Source organism: Euleptes europaea, chromosome 19, assembly GCF_029931775.1.
Source record: "Euleptes europaea isolate rEulEur1 chromosome 19, rEulEur1.hap1, whole genome shotgun sequence".
Lineage (NCBI taxonomy): Eukaryota > Metazoa > Chordata > Lepidosauria > Squamata > Sphaerodactylidae > Euleptes > Euleptes europaea.
In genome coordinates this window covers 21707478-21732379 of record NC_079330.1, presented here as the reverse complement: position 1 = coordinate 21732379, position 24902 = coordinate 21707478, and the positions used below count along the sequence as shown (strand labels likewise).

The window sequence follows — 24902 nt, the reverse complement described above, 5'->3', positions numbered from 1 at the left end:
TGACTACCCAAGCCTTGTCCACCTGCATTCAAGCCTATTCTTGTAGCCATAAAGTTTAAAAACTTGGCTTCCATATTTACCTTTTTATGAAGCAAGAAAACTGATATTCTGAGGATTCTGAATTAGATGCTAATGCAAAATCCGGTGTTGAGTCACTGTATAATACACACAGTTTTGATTCTGGTTTCCCCAAGCAATTCTCTCCACTCTAAGTGAGGGGGTGTTAGGGTTGAATTGAATCCAGGTTCAAAATTGAATCCAGGTTCAAAATCTGTTTGACCTGACTGGTGCTCTTGCATTGAGCATTCAATTATTAAATGTTGGTCCATAAGCCAAATGTACAGTCTGGACCAAAACTGTTTACCATTCCTGGGTCTCAGGCAGAGAAAGGTTCTTTCCCAATCCGGCAACATCCTTTAATTGGAGGTTCTGGGGATTGAACCAGAGACCGTCTGCATGCAAAGCACGTGCACTACCACTGAGCTACAGCTTATCCTAGGATATGTTTACTGCCTGGATATTGAAAAAAGTGGATAGGAAGAAATTAGATTCCTTTGAAATGTGGTGTTGGAGGAGAGTGATACGGATACCGTGGACTGCCAAAAAAACAAATCAGTGGGTTATAGATCAAATCAGGCCTGAACTGATCTTAGAAGCTTAAATGACTAAATTGAGTCTTTATCGTATTTTGGTCACATTATGAGAAGACAAGAGTCATTAGAAAAGACAGTCATGCTAGGAAAAGTTGAAGGCAGCAGGAAAAGAGGAAGACCCAACAAGAGATGGATTGACTCAATAAAGAAGCCACAGCCCTCAATTTGCAAGATCTGAGCAAGGCTGTCAAAGATAGGACATTTTGGAGGACGTTGATTCATAGGGTCGCCATGAGTCGGAAGCGACTTGATGGCACTTAACACACACCATGTTTACTGCCAATGATTTCTTGGGGCTCAAAAAATTTTTGGGAGGGAGGGAGCTGTTGCTTTTAGATTAACAATCCCAGTGGCTTAGTTACTTCAGAGGTATTGAGATCACCTGGTTGGAGCATTCTGTGCATGCTGAGAGGCAGCCTCTTCGGTTTCCCTGTGTTCTGTTCTCAAATCCTCGTGCCTCTGCCTAGTTGGGTCCAACACAATTTAAAGTCTCCTGAACTCGTGTGCGAAGTCTCATGGGGATCACCTGCAGTAGGCAAAGTGATATTTTTAACTTCAGCTCCATGCAGTGACTTGGAAAGCCCGTTGGTTTCACTGAAACCTATTTCCTTGTGCGCTTCAGGAATGCAGCTTACTGTGGCCCAGTCTCTCTGCTGCTGCAGAGACTGTAACAAATCTCCTTCTGTGCAGGGAGCTTTTTCCCAGTACAAGAGAACTTGCATGGGCTAAAATTCTCCCATCTGCTCAGATCATATAACAAAGCACCTCTTTCCTGTGTGAGACCTGCTAATGCTGAGCCTGAACCCACGTCAGGGCTTTGACGCCTCCTTGTCTCTCCTGCAGTGCGTCTTTGTACATCTTCCGAGTGTTGAGGGGAAATCCAGGCAGCGAAGCAGCCCTACAAAGTGCTGAGCTGGAAAAGAAGCCAAAAAACAAAAGGAAGAGTGCACAAATTCTTCAGGTGAGAAGATCCTGTTTTGATTAATTTGCTTATTCGACATTCTACGGGTGTCAGTATGCTCCTGGCTGCCGATGAAGTTCTGTTGACGTGTGGGGTTAATTGTGTGTGTGTGTGTGTGTGTGGGGGAGACAAAAAAACAGCAAGGCAAATAATGTGATCGCAGGAAGTGCTGTCCACAAGCAGGCTAATATTAACAAAACCCTGGCCAAAGGAATTTTTTTTCACTTGTATCTGAAGGACTGAGTGTCAAGCAGATCTTTGTAGGTAAGCTATTCCATAGCTGAGGCACTACCACTGAGAAGACCCTGTTTCTGGTCACCACCCATCTCACTTCAGAAGGTGGGGGCACACAGAACGGGGTTTCATTAGCTCGGCTTAACTGGTGGGTGGGTTGATAGAGGCGGATCAGTCACATTTTTATCCCGGCATTCCTCCAGAGGTTGAGGCAGCATGTGTGGTTCTCCCCCCCATTCCATTGGTCTTGCCAGCCAGATCTTCTTAGTTTCTTACCTAATTCACTTTATCTAATCAAGCTTCTTGATTAGCCAGCATGGTGTAGTGGTTAAGAGCGGTGGTTTGGAGTGGTGGACTCTGATCTGGAGATCTGGGTTTGATTCCCCATTCCTCTACATGAGCGGCGGAGGCTAATCTGGTGAACTGGATTTGTTTCCCCATTCCTACACATGAAGCCAGCTGGGTGACCTTGGGCTAGTCACAGCTCTCTCAGCCCCACCTACCTCACAGGGTGTCTGTTGTGGGGAGGGGGAGGTAAGGTGATTGTAAGCCGGTTTGATTCTGCCTTAAGTGGTAGAGAAAGTTAACTCTTCTTCTTCAACTAACTCTTCTTCTTCTTCTTATGTATCCATCTATTATGTTTTTGTCCTGCCTTTCATTCAGAGGAACTTAGGGGTACATAGTTCTCCTTTCTCCACTTTATCTTTACAATAGCCCTGTGAGGCAGGTTAGACTGAGAGAGAGAGTGACTAGCTCCAAGTCACCCAGTAAGCGTCATGGTTGAGTGGGGATGGCCTTCGACTTCCCAGGTCCCATACTCTCACACTGGATGTGATCAGCGCAAGGGGGCCCCATCCAGCCATGTTCAACTGAACATTATAGTTAAAATTCTGGAGATGCAAAATTCTATGCCGTACCCTGCATTCTGAGTTTATGTTCATTTGTTTAGACTGCAACCTTTTCCAGGCATGGACTACTTCTCTGCAGCATGTAGCACCCTACCCAGGGCTGTTCTGAATAAATATGCCGAGTCTTGGCGATGTCAGCATGACTTACAAAATACACATATTCCCTTTGTGTGTTCTCTTCACAGGCCTCTGTTGTAGGAAGCCTGGACCTGGAGCGAGTGACCACAGTGTACAGGGATGCCTTGAACTTGTTTCTGACAAAGCGCAACAGCCCCCTCACTGGATCTATGTTTCTTGATCTTTTTGAACGTCATCCGGTAGGTGGAAGCTGGAGTCTCTCTTTACAGTCATGCTAGGAAAAAGCCCACCAACCTGACCCTTTTTTTTACTTGAAGAATTTTGTGGGGGTTGTCATTTCAGTTTTGAAATGACTGCTTGGTGGACTGATATCTGACATTAACCGCCTTCAGAAGTTGAACAAGAAGGGGTTGGGGGGAGACATTTTCGATCTGTGAAACAAGCATGAGCCTCCAGTAACCATCAGCTTTTCTTGGGTTCTAGATCATGTGCAAACAACTCATTGACACGGTTGCAAAGTCTATCACTGCAGGGGCCAGGCAGCACCAGCAGGTAAGCTGTGTATGCCAGTTGGCTAAGAAATCGTACGTTTTATGTGCTGGAGTGAAATCCTGTGCGTGGTGCAGAAGTAAACCTGGTGGGTAGAAAGTGCCGTCAAGTCACAGCCAACTTATGGCGACCCTTTAGGGTTTTCAAGGCAAGAGACAAGCAAAGGTGGTCGGTCATTGCCTGCCTCTGCGGAGCAACCCTGGACTTCCTTGGTGGTCTTCCATCCAAGTACTAACCAGAGCTCAACCTTCTTCGCTTTCTGAGATCTGATGAGAAAGGTGCTAGCCTGGGCCATCCCAGGTCAGGGCAGTAACCCCAGAGGTCTCTTTAACTATTGGTAGAAGTAGATCACGATGGGTAGCCATGTTTGTCTGTTTAATGTTACAAAACATTTACATGTTATTGCTACTGGGTGTCTAAATTCACTCTTCTCTACTTGCTAGTGGGTCACATCAAAGTTCTGGCAATTTCAGTACTTATAAGAGCCAATGTGGTGTAGTGTTTAGGAGTGGTGGGCGCTAATCTGGAGAACCGGGTTTGATTTCCCACTCCTCCAATCTGGTGGAAGAGTTTCCCCACTCTTCCACATGAAGCCAGCTGGGTGACCTTGGGCTAGTCATAGTTTTCTTTGAACTCTCTTAGCCCCACCTACCTCACAAGGTGTCTGTTATGGGGAGAGGAAGGGGAAGGAGATTGTAAGCCGGTCTGATTCTCCTTAAAAGGTAGAGAAAGTCGGCATGTAAAAACCAACTCCTCTTCCTCTTCTTGTGAGGAAGAAAAAGCTTAAGATATTAACGGATGTGGAAAGATTTGTAATGTGGCTCCTGTTTATTTTTGCTTTTCCTGGGGGTCTTTGGCTTTCTGCCAGCATCAGTCTGACATTGCCCCTAAGCCCTGAACTCTGCTTTACAAATTCCAGTCTGAAGCATGCATGGGTGGAGTTTAATTCCCTTTGCCTCCTCCCTGATGTAGTTTGATCTTATTGCTGTGGCAATACCCTGGGGAAGTGTTGACCTTCCAAATGGCTTCCCTGAGTCATCTCTCCTTCCGTAGAGGCCGTTCATTTTATTTTCTGAGCACGTGTGGGGTTCTCAGGACTGGAGGTTTTGTGTGAGTACGTGCCTCTTTTCCTGGATATAATTTAATTTAGGAACTGGGTACCCAAGGTTGGGTAAAAGGAAAATATATATATATATCTGCTCTACTAGGTTGATACCTGCACACATAGTATATGAGAGACATATACTAACCAGTATTACAACTAGAACTAATCTGACCAGATGTTTGAGTAATTGGCAATAGATTTTACAACCTATACACATGCCTGGTTGGGTCTGAACTGTTTTTATGTGTATTTATTTATTTCTGTAAATGTGTGCAGGCTAACATGGGTTTTAATTAACCACTGATGAAGGCCCAATAGGCCGAAACGCGTTTGGTTGTGGTTACAGATGTCAACCTTAGGAAATGCCATTGTGCTATTTTAATGTTTTAAAAATATTTTTAACCTTTACATAGCTTCTGTTTTTAGGTTGGGTCTTATTCCCCTCTTTTTTCTTCCGCTATAATTTAATTTATCCTTGTATAACTTAGCTGCTGCCTCCCTGAATCTCTTGTGTTTTAAGTGAGACAGTAGCTTAGTAGTTTTTTATTTTTAATGTTTAGTAATGGGTCTGATGATCTTGACAGTTCTTTTTTTCTCTGTAATGGCATAGGTTTTTCTCCCCCCTCGTTTTTACAAAAAAAACCCCAAAAAACAAACAAACCAATGAATCATAGTTGGTATGAAATATTGCCAAAAATAACGTGTCAGCACACAATCTCTCTGGTATGTGGGGAGCACGCTTAGGCATGATTCCAGCACTGAGGCTTCTCTTTTCCATTCCATTTGCAATGCTTTGAAATAGTACCGAGAAAATCTCCCCCCCCCCCCCCGTGGGGAGGGTCTGTGGCATGTAGTGGCAATCCAGCCTCCTCAAACAATCAAGAAAAGTGTGATGTGGTGAGGGGCTCTTGGAAGGAGAAGATCTGAAAGCTGTCATAGCATAATAGCCGCTTAAACTGCCTGCTATGAGATGGGGAAATACCCAGTTGAGACCTCATTGCGTTTGACATAAGAAAGCACTGCTGAGTTGGATCAAAATTCCAGTCTAGTCTAATGTCCTGTTGCCAGCCAGATGCTTCCAGGAAGTCCTCCGGCAGGGTGTGAAGTCAATAGCTCCTTCCCCATGTGTGTCTCCTAAGCATCTGGTATCCCAAGGTAGGTAGAGGGGATAGGATAACCATCTTCAAGTACTTGACAGGGCTGTCATATAGAGGATGGTTCCAAGTTGATTTCTGTTGCCCCAGAAGGTTGGACCAGAACCAGCGGGTTGAAATTAAATCAAAAGAGTTTCCGTCTAGACATTAGGAAGAATTTCCTAACCGAGCGGTTCCTCAGTGGAACAGGCTTCCTCGGGAGGTGGCGAGCTCTCCTTTCCTGGAGGTTTTTAAGCAGAGGCTAGATGGCCATCTGTCAGCAATGCTGATTCTGTTACCTTAGGCAGATGATGAGAGGGAGGGCATCTTGGCCTGGAGTAGGGGTCACTGGGGGTGTGTGGGGGAGGTAGTTGTGAAATTCCTGCATTGTGCAGTGGGTTGGACTAGATGACCCTGGTGGTCCCTTCCAACTCTATGATTCTAAGGAAGTCCCCTGTGCAAGTACCATGTCGTTACTGACCCATGGGGTGACGTCACATCACAACATTTACTAGGCAGACTATGTTTATGGGGTGGTTTGCCATTGCCTTCCCCAGCCATCTACACTTTACCCCCAACTTTGTCGGCAAGCTGTGCTTCTGCGTGCTCTTTTTTTCTGTGCTTCTCATCTGCAACCTAAAGACAGCAGTGCTGGCTTACCTCACAAAGCGGTCATAGGGGCTGTTGAAAAAACTTCTAAAACTGTGTGAGAAAGCTCAAAACGTACCCATGCATGGGTAGGCACATTTTGATTAATCTTTAGTTTGTTCCAAGCGCATTAACAGCTCTGAGCGGTAGCTGTGTTGTTTTGAGAGTACAAGGGATGTACTGTTGAGGAGAGCTCAGCCTCCCCCCTCCCAAACTCTTCACAGAGGGAGGAGAAGTATATGAAGGTAAACTCCAGAAAGGGAAGGTTCTGCTCCACTACACATTTGTTTAGAAGGACACATCCTCGTGCTAAATAATCATACCAACACGCTGCAATTTTGGTAGCATTTCGGAATGTTCAAAATGCTTTTTGTGCGTTATCTTTCTGTAATCCTTATAAACAGCCCTGTAAGGCAGGCCAGTATTATCCCGTATTGCAGATTGCGGAAAAGGAGTTTGAGAGAGAGACTTGAAGGAGAAGAGTTGGTTTTTATATCCCGATTTTCTCTACCTTTTTAAAGGCAAATCAAACCGGCTTACAATCTCCTTCCCTTCCTCTCCCCGCAACATACCCCTTGTGAGGTAGGTGAGGCTGAAATAGCTCTAAGAGAACTGTGACTAGCCCGAGGTCACCCAGCTGGCTTCATGTTTAAGGGTGGGGAAACCAACCTAGTTCACCAGATTAGAATCCACCTCCCTTAACCGCTACGCCCCATTGGCCCCAATGTGTTTGTGGGACAGGAAGGATTTGGAACAGGGACTCTGAGATTGACAACTTGGTGTTCATTGTAGTATTCTGTCCTTACAACAGCCCTGTGAAGCTGTCCTTTTACAGATGGAGAACTGAACCTGGGGTGTGTGTGACCTGTTCAAGGCTGTACACTGAGCCCATAGATGAAAAGACAGGAATATTTTCTAAGGGTGAAAATAAAATGGAGTTTGGCTGATATTTTTAGACCACTAGCCTGTCTGTGTGACCTCAAGAGTCTTTGTGTGGGTTTTTTAAATAAAAAGCTGAAAATTAATTACATTTCCCACTTATACTTTACCTATGGCTAAAAGGCAGCAGAGCATTAAAAGCAAAGATTTCTCCCTCCCCACCCAGTAAAGCATTTGCTTCTGCCCACGTTGACGATAAAGTAAATGACTCATTTTCGCTCAAGGATCTGACGTCGAGCACCTCCTCCTAGGATGTTTTCCAGCAGGTGGTAAAGGGAGAATTCATTATAGAACACTTGCCACAAAGTACTGGAGATTATAAAGGATATTTTAGAGTGATTTTTTTTAATTCACTTGGGTTAATGTTGCTCTCCATCCTTTTGAAATGCTCTTGAAGCAGCGTGAGATCGCGAGCTTTTGAGCACGAGAGTCCCACGCGATTATGCCCATTTGGTGAGATCTTCATTAGAGGCTTTTCGCTGGTTCCCACTGCCTCTGGGAGTGAGGTAGGCACCTCTCAGATAGAAGGCCTTATGGGTGGGCAGTGTCTAAAATATCTAATAAAAAAATAAGTGAATGAATTAATAGATGGGGTACAGTATTTAGGGGGAGGATCTGTGCTGTTTATGGTCACCTGTCTCTCATTCATGCGCTGATTTCCTCATCCGTACATCCATTTTGCAGGGGGGGGGCATTATCCTTATGTCTTTTCCTTTCTTCTTGCGTATTCTTTGGAGAAACTAAAAGGAAACCGGTCAGGGTCAGCCCACAAAGTTGACTGGTAGTCTATTCAGGACAAAAGTACTGATTTGCACAGGCAAAATTAACTTGTGGAATTCTCTGCCCCTGGTTGCCATGGTGGCTGCTGGCTTGGATAGCTTTAAAAAATATTAAATTCATGCTATGATAGATCTATCAGTGGTGGTTGGATGCCAAATGGAGCATCTATGTTCAGAGGCAGCATACCTCGGAGTACTAGATGCTGAGGATGAAGAACGGGACAGGCTGTTGCATTTGTGCCCTGGTTGTGGCTTCCTGGAAACATCTGGCTGGCCACTGTTGGCAACGGGGGAAGTGGTACCGGACTAGGCGGACTTTGCTTGGATCCAGCAGTCCTTACGTTTCTAAAAAATGCTTTGCCATAAAGCTTTAAACCAGCATTTATTTTCTAGACCGCCGAGTATACAATGTAATATCCCTGGCATAGAATTTGTAATTGGGGGAGGAAGGGTGGACAGCAGGAAATTGGAACAAATCGGTTTGGAAAATCCAGGATCCTCACATTGCGTCCTGCTGACAGATTTAAGGCCCATTTGCGCCAATTCGGAGCCTGTCTGGCTTTGTTAGGGCCATGGCTTCCCAGGTCTGTGTTACCTTTCTTATCTCCACTGCCACAGGTTGCAAGGGATAATGAGGACTCCCCCTTTGGAGCAAAATGGATGAATTGCTCACTGGGGCGTAGCAAACCTGTCTCTCAACAGCCGACTCTCTTAGCTGAAATGCACAGGGCAGTCAGGGAGGACTTGTAAGGTTGAGTAATTTCCCTAACACGTTTGAATTATATTTGCCATTTGATGCGTAGAGAGCCGAGGCTTTTAAAGAGATACGAGCTTGACATGAATCCCTACCCGGCGCGTTTTTGCAGCATCTGTCAAGCGTAGCCTGAGGGGGGAAGTGTATTTGCTCAGTTGCAAGGTCATCGGTGGGTTGTAATTTTGATGTAGCGTTAAGGCCCCCGTTGCTAAGAGATCTCCTGGTACGGCTCTTTTTCCCGATTTATCACTTTTGGTACCCTTTCTGTGAAAAGTTCAGGCCAGCAAATTGTAGGGTTATCCCAATTTATCCTTGTGAGGCTGGGGGACTGGGAAACCTTCAATGACCTTCATGGCCAAGCAGCAGCTTGGGCCCAGATTATGATCGAGGTACGGTAGGCTAAGGGGCTGGATGTTCAGTGACCTTCACAACAAACAGATTGAACCTGTGTTGCTAGCATTCACAGTAGCCTGTGAGGTAGAGTAGGCCAAGATGTGGCCAAGCAGCAACTTAGGGCTTGTTGTGTAGAGAGAGGGCTTGTGGGGCCGGAGATCTTCTGGAATTACAGCTGATCTCCAGACGACAGAGATCAGTCCCCTTGGAGAAAATGGGCTGCCTTGGAGGGTGGACTTCATGGCATTATACCCTGCTGAGATCCCTCCCCTCTCCAAACCCCATCCTTCCCAGGATCCACGCCTCCCCCCCCCCCCAAAGAACAGGCAGTGCTTAGCTAGCTGAACCAATGGTCTTGATTTGGGATAAGGCTTTATATGTTTATATTCTCCTGCCAAAAAAACAAATCAGTGGGTTATAGATCAAATCAAGACTGAACTGACCCTAGAAGCTAAAATGACTAAACTGAGGCTGTCGTATTTTGGTCACGTCATGAGACGACAAGAGTCACTGGAAAAGACAGTCATGCTAGGAAAAGTTGAGGGCAGCAGGAAAAGAGGAAGACCCAACAAGAGGTGGATTGACTCAATAAAGGAAGCCACAGCCTTCAGTTTGCAAGATCTGAGCAAGGCTGTCAAAGATAGGGCATTTTGGAGGACGTTCATTTATAGGGTCGCCATGAGTCGGAAGCGACTTGACGGCACTTAACACACACACATTCTCCTTTTATATGTGTGAGTGAAACCTTAGAGGCTCCGAATGGATGGGAGACTTAGAATCAGCAAACACGCAAAGCTATCTTTAGCAACAGGGGGCTATATCCCCAGTGACAAAATGTTTGCTTTGCAGGGGGGAAAAATCTCAGGTTCAGTCCACTGCATTCCTTGGATTGGGTGTGTGTGTGTATGGCTCTTTGGTAGAAGGTCCCAGGTCCAATCCTTGGCATCCCTGTTTAGAGGATCTCCGGTAGCAGATAGTGTGTGTGTGTGGGTTCCTTTCACTGACCCTGGAGAGCCTCTGCCATGGTAGACAGTTGAGCTAGAAGGGTCAATGGTCTGAGTTGATATAAAACAGGTTCCGTGTTTTCTTTTTGGGATGGGGGTCTGTGACTCAGTGGTATATCTCCTGCTTGGAACGGAGAAGGCCACGGCTTCTGTCTCTGCAAACTCCAGTTAAAGAATCTCAGGTAGCTTGTATTGGGGAAGATGCTTTTCCACTTGAGATATTGGACCACCCCAGACAGCGGTAACAGTACGGAGCAAGACAGTTTAACTCAGTAATAGATCGCTCCTATGTGTCTCCTAAGCCCCGTGAAGCCTTGCTAGAAAAAAAGAAATGTTTTGAGGAAGAAGTAGAGAGGGGTTGTTTTTTTTAACGGAAGGTTTGTGCTTTAAACGGCCAGCCCTCAAAATGCCTCCATAGGAAACCTCCTCGTGTTGAAGAAGAAGAGTTGGTTTTTATATGCCGACTTTCTCCACCACTTAAGGAAGAATCAAACCGGCTTACAACCCCCTTCCCCTCCCCACAACAAACACCCTGTGAGATAGGTGGGGCTGAGAGAGTGTGACTAGCCCAAGATTACCCAGCTGACTTCATGTGTAGGAGTGGGGAAACACACCTAGTTCACCAGATCAGCCTCCGCTGCTCATGTGGAGGAGTGGGGAATCAAATCCGGTTCCCCAGATCGGAGTCCTTCGCTCCAAACCACCGCTCTTAACCACTGCACCACGCTGGCTTTTTTAAGGGGTTGGGCATTGACACCTTTCCCCATAATGGTGTAAGCTCAGCGAGCCAAGTATGCGACGGGATTATTACTACAGAGCTAATAAGCCGGCTGCTGTAAGTTAGCGGAAAGGTCTTTAGGATGGGAAGCGGGCCCTCGCTTCTGCCAGCCTCTCCATTATTTTTATCGAGGCGCTGCGACGACGGCTGTCATCGCCTGCTGATTTAAGGGTTGCTCCGAAGGAGTGTGAGCTGCTCGCTCGGAAGCGTTGGTGGTGTCTGAGAGCGGGCGGGATTGTAGATCGGAGGCGTGTGTGTGTGTTGTGCAAGAGTGTATAACACAGTGTTTCTCGCTTGTCAAAGGAGTGATAAAATGTGAAGCTTTAAGTGGCTCTTAAGAATGCCTGGTGTAGTGATTTAGCCTGCCGTGTACAATCCCAACCCCTCCGCCTTCTGGAGTCTCGTTAACACGTGCCGAAAGAAGGGAACGTGGTGACGGTTTTCACTTAAAAATGATTGAGAAGGAAGAGAAACACGCTGGCACCGAGTGACCCTTTTTATCGCCCATTAGCGGTGTTTTGCTGCTGCTATTAATCTACTGTCCAATTGTAATTAATAATAATACTTAGCACTTATTTTAGTTCTTTCAGATGGTCAAAGCACGCCATGCACTTCTCGACAATCCTTACAACACCCCTGTAAGATAGGTCAGTGTTTTTGTAATCCCCCCCCCATGTTGGGAAGGAGTGGTTTGAGATTCAGAAAGAAGAAGAGTTGGTTTTTATATGCCGACTTGCTCTACCATTTAAGGGAGACTCAAACCGGTTTACAATCACCTTCCCTTCCCCGCCCCACAACAGACACCCTGTGAGGTAGGTGGGGCTGAGAGAGTGTGACTAGCCCAAGGTCACCCAGCTGGCTTCGTGTGTAGGAGTGGGGAAACAAATCCAGTTCACCAGAGAGAGGTTTGGCTGAGGCTGTTTTAAGGACACTTTCCTGGGAGTGAGCCCCATCGAATAACATGGGACGTACATTAGGACCGCTCATTTAATGAGTTTGGGGCGCAGGCGAGATTCGAACAGGGGTCTTCTTGAGTCATATCTCCTCCTGTTATACAATAGCAGTGGCATATACGTCCCCCTCTGCGAACTGGACTACAGGCCCCGTCACTGCTAGCAGTTGTCCCTGTACAAAGCGGTATACGGGAAACTGTTGAGGGCAAAGTTTGGCTAATTTATCTTCATATTGGGTATTTTTGCCTGTTTCCAGCCATCTGGGAGCTCCCCTGCATGTCAGTCCTTTGCACATTCTCTTAATTGGCTTCTGTGTTGGCCCTCTGTATAAAACGACATGCTTCTCTCTGCCCAGAAGGAAGACGGATTAATTGTCTGGTTTCTTGGTGTCAGGCTCTATAAACCACAAGGTAATGAGGCTCGCTTCTTGCTGCTGAAATAGATTTCCAGTGCAGCTCAAAACATCTTTTTGCTGGACTTCAGCCCACCCCCCTTCTGTAACATAAAAGAAATGAAGATTGTAGGTTTGTGTGCATTGACTGCATTTGTTTCCATTGTGTATGCGCCGTGCTTACGGATGTCTTGAAAGTTTGCTTCTTGGATGGGGAAGGACTGTTTAAATCAGGAATGCAGCGTGGAGAGGAAGAGGTTAAGACATAAGCACCTTTCCCCAGGGCCGTTGACAACTTAGAGGGAGATCTGATCACAGATCAGGAAGGGGCTGTGGCTCAGTGGCAGAGTATCTGCTTAGCATGCAAAAGGTCCCAGGTTCAATCCCCAGCATCTCCAGGTAAAGGATCAGCTTGCAGATGATGTAAAAGACATCTAATTTAAAATCCTGGAGAGTCGCTGCCTGCCTTTAACAAGGGACTAGAGTTCTACTGATTATAAGACTATCGATGGCTGCCAACTGCGATAGGAATGGAACTTCCATGTTTGAGTGCAGTGTGCTCTTGAATACCAGTTGCTGGGGAGAAATGACTGAAGGAAGACTGCTGACTGTATATCGTGCTTGTGCCCATCGTAGAATCATTTGGTTGGCCACTGTGGGGAACCCTTGGTCTGAGCTAGATGGGTGGTTGTTACCTTTTTATATTAGTGTGTAAATAGAGTTTGATACAGGTGGACATAAAACTGAATTTTGAGCTGCTTTTTACCAAGTTTGATAATCTAGTTTGCAAAATATATAACCAAGCTTCACACCCACCCCTATTCTGGAGGAACATGGGCAATCATTAAGTATTTTATAGGGAGAAAGTCTTGGTAAATGAAATTTAGGATATGGTATTATGGTGAAATGTGGGTAAGGCTGGCGGTATTCTGTACTTGGAAGCAAAAAACATCTCCGACTGAAATATGTGCCAGGTAAATGTTACATTCCACATCCAGGTTAAGTGGATCCGCACATGTTTGTCTAGCTTTTGTGATTCTCTCGGGCTACCCTAACTCCCTGCTTGTTTAAGAAGAATAAAAAGAAGAGCTGGTTTTTATATGCCGACTTTCTCTACTACTTAAGGGGAAATCAAACCGGCTTACAATCACCTTCCCTTCCCCACAACAGACACCCTGTGAGGTAGGTAAGGCTGAGAGGCTGTGACTAGCCCAAGGTCACCCAACTGGCTTTGTGTGTAGGAGTGGGGAAACAAATCCAGTTCACCAGATTAGCCTCCACCGCTCATGTGGTGTAGGGAATCAAACCCGGTTCTCCAGATCAGACTCCACTGCTCCAAACCACTGCTCTTAACCACTACACCACACTGTCTCTCTAACCAGCTAGCAGGAAACGAGGCACCACTCTTCCTAGAGGCTAGCGGGGATGTGTTTACTCTGAGGGAAACCCAACCTTCCCTTTGGGGATCCTTCACTGCCCCTCTCAACCTCAGCTTTGTCGGGCCTTGCAGTAACCACCACCACCTCCTGAGACATGCCCCTCTCACTGGTTTGATGCCCCGAGGACAATCCTAATCCTACCCCATTGCTTATTGGATGCCCCATCCTGTTGATCGTATTGACTTACACTCTGTGATCTTCCTTAAGTCTCAATGAGAAAGGCAGACTATAAATAATGTAAATAAATGTTTGTTCATTTGGCATAAGGTTTGCTTTGATGGTCAGCAAGGCACAGTGGTTAGAATGGTGGACTAGGATCTGAGAAGCCCGTGTTTGAATTCTGACTATGCCACGGAAACTCACAGGGTAGCCTTGTGCCAGTTACTCTCTTTCAGGATCACCAACCTCATAGAGTGGGTTGTGGGGATAAAAACAGGATGGGAGAACTGTGTTGTAAGTTGCTTTGGGTTTCCATTGGGGAGAAGTGGGTTATAAATAACTAAATATAAATATATAGACAAATTCACGGAGGAGAAATGTATCAATAGTTATGAATGGTTCCTCCATATTCAGAGGCAGCGTATCTCTAAATGCCCGTTGCTAAGGGCTTGGCCGTTCTGGCAGCATCATGTTGGCTAACGTGGGAAACAGGAGGTTGGCCAAGATTTAACCCCTGATTCGATCCACCAGAGCTGCTGTTCTGTTTGTGAAGGATGTAGTCTAGCCTTCCAGTGGGCATGCCAGTTGTTCTTGCAGTCAAATGATTCCCTTCATACAGAAAACAACAAATGCATCAGGGAAAAGGCCAAGCGAGAAGACTTGCTTGAGAGATGCTGAGTCAGTAAGAGTCGATTGTTCCTTTGTTATTTCCCAAAGTAATTGACTCTTAAGGAGAAAACCGTCCTAAGCAACTTTGCGGAGAGAGAATAGTGTCTGTTGAGGGAGGGAGATCTATACCATCGTTTTTCGCTCAGGTGTTCAATGATTCGGGCTCCTGCGGCCTGTCTATGGCTTTCATCTCCCCCAGCGACTGCGTGTTTTCCCTTCCCCAGCTGCTTTCACATAGTCTATTAATCCAGCATGTGAAGATAACGTGGTTAGGTTCTGGGGGAAGTACAGTAGGGTTTCCCCATGCCAGTGGCGGTTGGCATTCTTAATGCTCAAGTTTAATATTGGGACTTCCAAGGCAGGTCTGTGCACACACAACAGACAAGAGGTTGCTAGACAGAGGTTGCAATGGTGCTTAAGACTGTGGGTGTAGGGCAGTGGTTCCCAACGTGGGGCACATGCCCCACAGGGGGGCAGTTTGATTTTTAAGGGGGGCAATTCGAGAATGAGTTATTAACAGTGAACTTTTTGCATTTCTTATGGTTCTAGGGGCCTCATATACAGTATATAAATATATATTGTGACTTACAAATTTTTAAAATTAAAATGTACACGGCGGTCAGCTGGTGACAATGGAGAGGGGGAAAGCCCGCTAAGAATTATATGTCACGGGGGGGGGGGGCAATCAGGATTTTAGAGATGCTTAGGTGAGGCATGGCCCAAAAAAAAAGGTTAGGAACCACTGGTGTAGGGTAACTGGTTGTACACAGAAAAACTTTGGCTGCATTGTGGTTCGAGGGGGGGGCAGTAGAGTTCTCTAGGAGAGGAGAGGCTTGTGTCTATATCCATTGACTTGGCAGTCAATATGAGAGAAGGCTTGAGGTTCAGGGTGGGATGCAGATCATAGAGATATAATTCCTGGAGTAACACCTGCCCTTTGGCTTCCTCTTTGATAGGAGATCCATTAATCTCTTCCTGATATGTCTGTGTAATGAGACAGGGTCTCCTTGGTAGCGTCACCACCCTCTAGTGACCTGCTCCCTCAAAGGGGGATCAGATGCTCTGTTTGTGCCCAGAGTTCCCCCTTTATTTTGCCCTTGACTGGTAACTCTTAGCTTTCGTAGGCTGCCCAGCCACCGCCCTCCTCCTTGGCTGTCTAATAGGGTTTCCAACCTCCAGGTATTTAGCACGGGAAAGTGGTACACAAATGCACATAAACAGGTTGCAAAAAACACGTCTATAATGAGTAATGAAGATGGAAAGAACAAAACAAGTGTACAACATGAAAGCTTATCAACTAAGTGATTGGTTCTATACAAATGTACAAGTAAGCATGAAACAGTACTAGTATCCCATTGGGAATCTGTTGACAGTGCTGCTGCAGAATGTTGAATTGAAATGGACTTGTATATGTAATTGACTTACTACAAAATGTATGATGCAATGTGGGGCTGAAGAAACGAATGTGAAACAGCCGTCCCCTAGCTTTTGGATTTATACCTACTATTGGATATCCTGCTGAACTGATTAATTTTGAAACTCAGAAGAGGACTTTTTGCCTCCAGATACACACCAATAGACTGTTTCATGCTTACTTGTACATTTGTATATAACCAATCACTTAGTTGCTAAGCTTTCATGTTGTACACTTGTTTTGTTCTTTCCATCTTCATTACTCATTATAGACATGTTTTTTGCAACCTGTTTATGTGCATTTGTGTACCACTTTCCCGTGCTAATTTCCAAACCTATTTGGTATAGGCACGGAGGTGCCTTTGTTTTTGTTTTGCTCAACCTCCAGGTATTAGCTGGAGATCATCTGCTATTACTATTGATCTCCAGCAAATAGAGATCAGTTCACCTGGAGAAAATGGCCGCTTTGGCAATTGGATTCTGTGACATTGAAGTCCCTCCCCTTCCCAAACCCCGCCCTCCTTAGGCTCCACCCCAAAAACCTACCAGTGGCAAAGAGAGACCTGGCAACCCTACTGTCAGAGCCCTGGTCCCAGAATCAAATACAGGTTGAGTATCCCTTATCTTATAGGAAAAGTGGAGGGCAGCAGGAAAAGAGGAAGACCCAACAAGAGATGGATTGACTCAATAAAGGAAGCCACAACCTTCAATTTGCAAGATCTGAGCAAGGCTGTCAAAGATAGGACATTTTGGAGGACTTTCATTCATAGGGTCGCCATGAGTCGGAAGTGACTTGATGGCACTTAACACACACACACACATCCCTTATCTGGAAATCCGATATCTGAAATCTTCCAAAACTTTTTGAGCACCCTCAAAGTGTAATAAAATGGCAAGTGCGCAGGCTGTTCGCACCAACGGCAGGCTCCCTACAATGCCCCGCATGCAAAAAAATATTTAAAATATTGTATAAAAATTACCTTCAGGCTATGTGTATAAGGTGTACATAAAACAAATGAATTTCGCGTTTAGACTTGGGTCACACCCCCAAGATACCTCATTATGTACACGGAAATATTCCAAAATCCGAAACACTTCTGGTCTCAATTATTTTGGATAAGGGATACTCAACCTGTAAACAAAAATGGCACGATTTAGTGGACGTGGCAAGTGGTGATTGATGGTGCCTACTAAATTTGATAATGCACGGGTGCTGCTGAGCGCTGCAGATGTTGTGCCTCTGCCCAGGACTGCATTTTGGTGAAGAGATGGTGGAAACAGGCTGGCCTACCGATTGGGGAGTCAGTGATGTGTATTACACCTGTGCTTAGAACTTCCAGAAGAACTATAGTAGGGGGATAACTAAGATTAAAAGTATCAGATGGAGTTTGTAATGTTAGAGTTTAGAGCTTTGTCTAAAGAACAGAGTGGAAGATGAAAAGGCTCATATGAGTTACATGCAATGTAGAACAGTTTATTACTAAGTAGAATTGATAGTATGAAACAATATTCTTGATTATTTATTGGCTTATTCACAATTGTTTGCTGATTTCCTTGGAAGAAGGTATAATGTGTATGTGTGTGCAATATTTAAGTGCATGTAATGTTTAAATAGTTAATAAATTTTTTTTTAAGAATTACACCTGTGCTTACAACTTGCTTAGTTGCCTCATGCAAGCCGTCGCAAGCCTCCCTGTTTACAATGTGGGAATAATCAACTTGAGGGTTGATTTCAGGATTACAAGCAAACGTGTCTTCAGTTGGACACCCAGAGAGTTACATGGCAGATCAGGGATTTGAACTCAGGTCATCCTAGTCTGACCCTCTAACCTCTATACCCCAATTTCTCTTTCTTCCCAAGAGCACAAGGCAGGATAGAAGGTGCTCTTATTTCCCCCCGTCACTTCTCCCCCTCCCCACAGTTCATCCTTTCGAAATATTCAGTTAATGTATTAACTTCCTGACTGTTTTTTAATATGATCCCTGCAGTATTTCAATGGTCTTTTTCCTTTGTCTGTTCCAGGCTCAGGCCTGTATGCTTCTCCAGAAAGCCCTGCAGACGCGGCAGTTCCGACTTTCAATTACAGATGAGGAATGGGAGGAGTTAATTAGAGAGAGCACCAATCAAGTCACAGAGGTGAGATCTTCTTGGTTCAATTAAAGCAGATTTTTCAGTCCAGGCACCTTTCCCCACTAAAGCCTGCCTGTGTTCGAGCTTCATGGAAACATAAGAAGAGCCCCGCTGGACCAGTCCAAAATTCCATCTAGTTTAGCATCCTGTTTCTCACAGTGGCCAATCAGACCCCCCTCCCCAAAGGCATAGAATCAGGGTACGGCAGCCAAAAACTCCCTAACCGGTGTTTGAATTACAGTGGGGCCGGAGGGTCTCTTTCCCCTTATCTCTTGTGATGGGCCCCCTTGTGACTTGTCTTAGAATGCGCTGCTGTGGTGGTGAAACTCCCCCTCCTCTATTCAAGGGCACACCGTGCCCCCCCTTCCTGCATTTCTCCATGGAGGGTCTTCTCTCATTGCTTTGATTTCTCTCCCTGGACCCCCCTGTGTTACAATCCCAGTCCGGATCTCTCTTCAGCCAGATTGCCGCATGCTTACCCCTTCTTTGTTGGGTCAGATGCTGCCTCATGCCAGTCTGAGACTCTTGAAAAATGCCAAGAGGCTCGGTTGCATTGGAGTCCACTTCTCACACTGGCTGAATGAAACTCCCTAACTGCTTTAAAGCTTCCCTTTAAATATCAGGATCCAAAAGAATCATGACCAGGCCCAAGGGGGGTACTATATAGTCTTGAATTCCAGCAGGGATATGAACAAGAAGAGAGGCTTGGGGCGGGGAGGGGGGAGAGTCCAACTCAGAAGTGGCCATCCAGAGCTATATAGAAGAGGATAGAACCTGGTCTATTTGGGCTGGCTGGCAGGCAACCCTGGTATTAAGAGGATGACAGCCCAGAACAAGATGAGGCGGTGGGAAAGGGTTATGGCTCAGCGGGAGAGCATCTGCTTTGTATGCAGAAGGTCCCAGGTTCAATCCCTGTCATCTCCAGTGGAAAGGACCAGGTACAAGGTGATGTGACCCTGTAGAGCTGCTTCCAGTCTGAGTAGACAACAGTGATCTTGATAGACCGATTGATTCAGTATAAGGCTGCTTCATGTGTATGTGAAGCCCCCATGAATGTTATGTTGTCACAGTGTGGAGAGAATCCGGGCGGTGGAAAGTGCTGTCAAGTCGCAGCTTCTCCCCCCCCCCCCCGTATTTTGGACATTTTGCATATACATTATGCAAAAATCTTGGGGATGGGGCCCAAGTCTAAACACGAAATTTATTTGTTTTATATATGCTTTATACACATAGTCTGAATGTAATTTTAAACAATATTTTTAAATACTTTTGTGTACATTGAACCATCAGTGGCACTGCTGAGGGCCTGTGAGTAATGCCAGCACGCCGGCTCAAAAGGTCCAGTTTTCGGATCAGTCCAGATATCAGATGTCCGGAAAAGGGATACTCAACCAGTACCATCTATTCTAAGTTGCAGTCCTTATCTTTCCAAAGCCCCCTCTGCAAATAACCAGCTGCGTGGCTGTGGGAGGACTTATTAAAAGAGGATCTCTCCAACAGTTGGAATCCTTACTCTTCCCCAGCATTATTTCCTGCCAGGGCTGAAGGGAATTGTAATTTTCTTGGCTTCCCAATAATCCGTTGCCAGTTACTCCCCCTTTACCTGGTAAGAGTTTTGGCTTTGAAGGTGGGGGGGGACTGGCAAGGAGGGCTGCTTATTGGTAGTTGGCAAATGAGAGTCCCCTTTAATGTTGGGCCGGGTTTAAAGAGTCTGCACTAAAAAATGAGGTGAGGTCTTGTGTTGTCATCCCCCCAGCTCAGAATTCATCAGCATCACTAGATTTCCGGGAGGCCGCTCTTGGTTTATAACTAATTGTGACAAAGTGATACGCTTCCTCGTGAGCATACAAGTGGCCCTGGGCGCATGGGTGCAGGAGTAGATGCATTGTGTCAGTCTGGCAACCTGTTTTAAGTATTACATGTGCCTCTTGTGCCGTGAGACGTCAACGGACTGGGAGAAATCTGTCGAGAGACTCTGGCAGTCCCCTGAAATAGCATCTCCAGCTAGCTGTAGGGCTCTGTGCGCTTACGTAAGGGCGCCTGACCTTGTTTGTGTCCGAGTTTATTAAAATGTGCAGAGATGCCACCGAAAGGGGTCGGATGTCTTACAAGCCCTCAGCCCTGCTCAGAATAGCAGACAACCTGAGTGGGATCTGGGGCAGCTCATCTGTCTTTGCACACAGCTTGGAAAACAGTTACAGAAATAGGACATTATTCCGCTCCTGAGAAGTTCAGCTTAAACCAAAAAAAAGCTAGGTGCCCCCTTTCCCAATCAGGAATGGTTTGAAGAGATGCCAAGAGTGGGTAACGTTCCAGGAACACACAAACTGCTTTTCCTACCACTGCATCACCTAGGTGCAGGAAGGGATGTTGGTGGGGGCTGTGGCTCAGAGGTAGAGCATCTGCTTTGCGTGCAGAAGATCCCAGGTTCAATCCCCGGCATATCCACTTAGTAGGTAGTAGGTGATGTGAAAGAATTCTGCCTGTGACCTGGAGAGCCACTGCCAGTCAGAGTAGACAATACAGATCTTCATAGACCAATGGCCTGACTCAGTATAAGGCAGCTTCGTGAACAACTGGGGAAGCTGCAATGGGGAGGGCTATGCTGCAGTCAAGCAAAGAGGTGGCTTCAGATGCTACCACGGGGACTATCCGAGGTGAAGGCAGGAAGCAGCCAGGCATTCCTCCATCATTCCTGGGTGCTGCTTCAGCTCAAGAAATTTCCTTGCCACTTGAAATTTTGATTCCTGTGAGTCTGCAGAAGAAGAGTTGGTTTTATACCCCCCCCTTTTCCCTACCTTTAAGGAGTCTCAAACTGGCTTACAAACACTGCCCTTTCCCCTCCCCACAACCAACACCTTGTGAGGTAGGTGGGGCTGAGAGTTTGGAAAGAACTGTGACTAGCCCAAGGTCACTTAACAGGCTTCATGTGTAGGAGTTGGAAAACCAACCCGGTTCACCAGATTAGAGTCCATCTCTCTTAACCACTACTCCACACTGGCTGAAAAGCAGAATAAATCTATAACACATAACTGTTGTCAAACTGTCCAGAAATCCATTAGTGCAGTATCTTCCCACCCACTCCTGCACTAGCAGCTGTTTAGCTAAACATTGTGTCCCTTTACAGACAAAATCCAACTCTTCTCAAACTTGTTGTCATCTTCTCTTTCCTTATATAGAATCATAGAGTTGGAAGCGACCACCAGGGTCATCTAGTCCAACCCCCTGCACAATGCAGGAATTTCACAACTACCTCCCCCACACACCACCAGTGACCCCTACTCCATGCCCAGAAGATGGCCAAGATGCCCTACCTCTCATGAACTGCCTAAGTTCATAGAATCAGCATTGTTGGGTGTGTGTTTGTTTTTTTGGCAGAACTTGTATTGTTTTGCTCTTACTAAACCAAAGTGCTTGAGGGCATGTCCCGTTTCAATCCGTCCTGTGTTTTATTTTAAACAAACCAGATCACCAGTGGCATAAATCTGGTGGCTTGGAAAAGTAAGTGAGCGGCAAGACCAGGGGAAAAATATTTACTGCATTATTATCCCACTTTTCAACCAAAAAGAGCCCCTCCTTTTAAAGGTCTCCTGCAAATGCCGGTTGAAATGTAATAGAAAAGGCTGCTTGGGAGCCTCAGCAAGGCCAGCATCCAGGCACGGTGAAGGAGTGCCTGGCTAACGTCACTTCTCCCCCTGGCTTAAGAACATAAGAAAGGCCATGCTGGATTAGACCAAGGTCCATCAAGTCCAGCAGTCTGTTCACACAGTGGCCGACCAGGTGCCTCTAGGAAGGCCACAAACAAGACAGCTGCAGCAGCACCATCCTGCCTGTGTTCCACAGCACTTAATAGAATAAGCTTGCTCCTCTGATCCTGGAGAGAATAGGTCAGCTGGGAAGAGGGAGATTCTCTGCTGGAGGTGAGTCCAGGCATGAAGAAGGCCTGGCTGCTTCCTGCCCTCCCACTGATGCCAGTTGGAAGCTGGCAGGGGAGAGCTCAAAGCTGGGTCTGGCTGCAGCCATAGTGGAGAGGTACCTGGCTGCTCCCTGCCAACCATAGCGTAATACTTTATGGCTCTAGGTGTGGCGTACTAGCAGGGTGTGAGACAGTAATCCAATTGGCCTGATTTGTAGCATGGTGTGGTGGTTAAGAATGGTTGGTTTGGAGTGGTGCACTCTAATCCGGGTTTGATTCCCCACTCCTCCACATGAGTGGCGGACGCTAATCTGGTGAACCAGTTTGGTTTCCCCACTCCTGCACAGGAAATCAGCTGGGTGACCTTGGGCTAGTGACACTCTGTCAGCCTCACCTACCTCACAGGGTGTCTGTTGTGGGGAAGGGAAGGTGATTGTAAGCCAGTTTGATTTTTCCTTAAGTAGTAGAGAAAGTCGGCATATAAAAACCAACTCTTCTTCTTCCTCCTCTTCCTCCTCCTGCTGCCATTAGCGTAACCAAGGTGCTCTGTGCTTAGAACTTAATGGCTCCTTCCCTCTCCCCATCATTTTCCCCCCACTCCTCCACATGAAAACTGTGGGTGACCTTGGTCCAGTCACAGTTCTATCAGAACTCTCTCATCCCCACCTACCTCTCAAGGTGCCTGTTGTGGGGAGGGGAAGGGAAAGTGATTGTAAGCCGCTTTGAGACTCCTTAAGGTAGAGAAAAGCGGGGTATAAAAACAACCTCTTCTTATTCCAGCTGTGAGTTTGCAACGGCGTCCCTGCTTGTGGACCAAGTGTAGTCACAAATACAGAAATATTGCAGTTAATTTTTGAATGAAGGGTTTTCCCTACACTATTACAACTCTCTGTGTTTTTTCTAGCTGGGATCCAGTTTTAAGTCTTAGGAAGATTTAAAAAAAATATTTTTAAATGTTTGTAAACTCAGATGTAAGCTGGCACAGAAGTGAAAGTATGTTTGCATGCATCTGTGTGCATGGATGTGTGTGTATTGTATCTTAGGATTGCCAAACCCAGGATTTACCGGGAATTCTGATAGATAAAAGCGTACATGTTTTATTAGATCTGATAAGCAGTCCTATAAATAACAGCGTTTGTCAAAGAACAAGCCCAGACTCATGGATTAACTGTGGCATTCCAGGAAGACGTACCAATCCAGTAATGGGGATGGTACTGGGTACCACGCATTGCTTGGCAAAGGTGTTTCCGTGGCAACACTAAGGCGCACCTGGAGGCACTAGGCAGTACAAGGAGGCTGGATGGCTGAGCCAGTTGCTGACATCTGGCAGGGGATTCCCTCATGAATTTGCGGGGTTGTTCTTTTGGCATTTGGGGGGAGGCACACAGAAGGAATTCAGCTTGGCTGGGCAGTCACATGGGAGACAGGCTGATCTTTACTTAAATATATATGGGGTTGGGCCTTTAGGAGAAGAGGGCCTCCTGTTCTAAATAATGCAAGGAAGATGGACAAAGAATGTCAAGTTTATTAGTAGTGCTAGGAATTTAGGTTTTACCATTTTGGGAGGGGGGCCAGTGCTGCCCCAAATTACGTAGCTGTAGATTCTAGTCAGACATCATATAATAATAAGCATATGGAATTTGCTGATGGCCCCTGGTTTACATGTCTTTGAAACAGACACATCCATAAAATAGGTTAGGTCTATCAACAACCCTTATCCACAATTCCTAGTGGGGAACCTCCATGTTCAACTGGTAGTGTATCAAAGGTGGATAAGGTAAGGGGTATTCATTTGTATCCTGCTTATGGGCTTTCTGAAAGCCTCAACTTTTTAGGCTGTGTGAAACAGAATTCAAGCCTAGATGGACCTTTGGTCTGATTCTTCTTAGCCATTACTGTTAGGAATAGAACCTCCATGTACAGTGACAGTATACCTCTGTGTACAAGGTTTTGGGATGAGTGACCGGGGAGAGCTGTTTGGAAGCTTCCCAGAAGCCTCTGGTTGGTGGCACCTGTGAGAGACAGGATGTTGGGGGGGTGTCTTTATTTCAGCCTGTTTAATTGTTTTAATGCAACCGATTCCACAATAATTGTATAGAATGTCTGAAATAGGCTTTCTGGTGGTGATAAGACACCTTGCAGTGGGGGTACATTAAAGGGAGGGTGGTCTGCAGTCTCACTGACTTTGTGTGTGTATGAATGCAGTCATACTGGCGGAGAGAGTGGGTGTGTGATGCATCACTCTCTCCTCCCCCTCCCCAATTATTTTAACTCCATAATGGTCATTAGTCATTATTCAGATTCCAAGTGGGGATAGAAAGCAGGTTTCCCCCCAAACCAGCTTGAGGTTATGGTGTGTTGTTCACTGTCCCCCTCCTCCCCCTTAATTAAAACTAAACCATCTCAATGCAAAGACGCAGGAGCGTGGGCACATTTGCCCTTCAGATTACTCTCCCCAAAGGCAGAGCTGGGTAAATTATGTTCTTGCAAATGCTTTAATCCTTCAAGCCCTGTGAAACGGGAGGTGGGATCACAGTACAGTAATTTCTGGAATGTGTCCTGATAATTGCAGATTTGTCATGGACAAGGGTAGGATCATTTTGACCATTTGCAGGAGAACCAGGAAGCAGGGCACCCCAGTCTTCAGCAGGGAGTTGATTTCCCCAGAGAACAATCCTGCTATTTAAAAGCAGCCAAGACCCAGCTGGAGATGGTACCATTGGATCCTTGGCTGAGAAGAAATCAGACTTGCAATGCCCTAGCTGTCTTTTCCCTTCCCCCCTCATGCTTCATTTCCTCCCCCCTTCTTTGTTCTGGAAAATAACCAGTCCCAGATCTCTCTGCCAGAAGAGAGTTCCAAGAATGGTTCTGATCAGGAGGAAGGATCCTCTTGAAGCAGCTGTGATAGGCGCTGA

The 24902-nt window shown here is 46.0% G+C and overlaps 1 protein-coding gene across 1 annotated transcript in view; it reads left to right on the top strand.

Annotated features, from left to right (window-relative positions):
• Nucleotides 1–24902, top strand: part of MYBBP1A (MYB binding protein 1a) — a 53240-nt gene that overhangs the window by 23294 nt on the left and 5044 nt on the right. The window contains exons 21-24 of the mRNA XM_056865105.1: nucleotides 1497–1614; nucleotides 2942–3073; nucleotides 3318–3386; nucleotides 17964–18077. Of these exons, the coding sequence (XP_056721083.1) occupies nucleotides 1497–1614; nucleotides 2942–3073; nucleotides 3318–3386; nucleotides 17964–18077 (433 nt within the window). The remainder of the gene's footprint in view (nucleotides 1–1496; nucleotides 1615–2941; nucleotides 3074–3317; nucleotides 3387–17963; nucleotides 18078–24902) is intronic.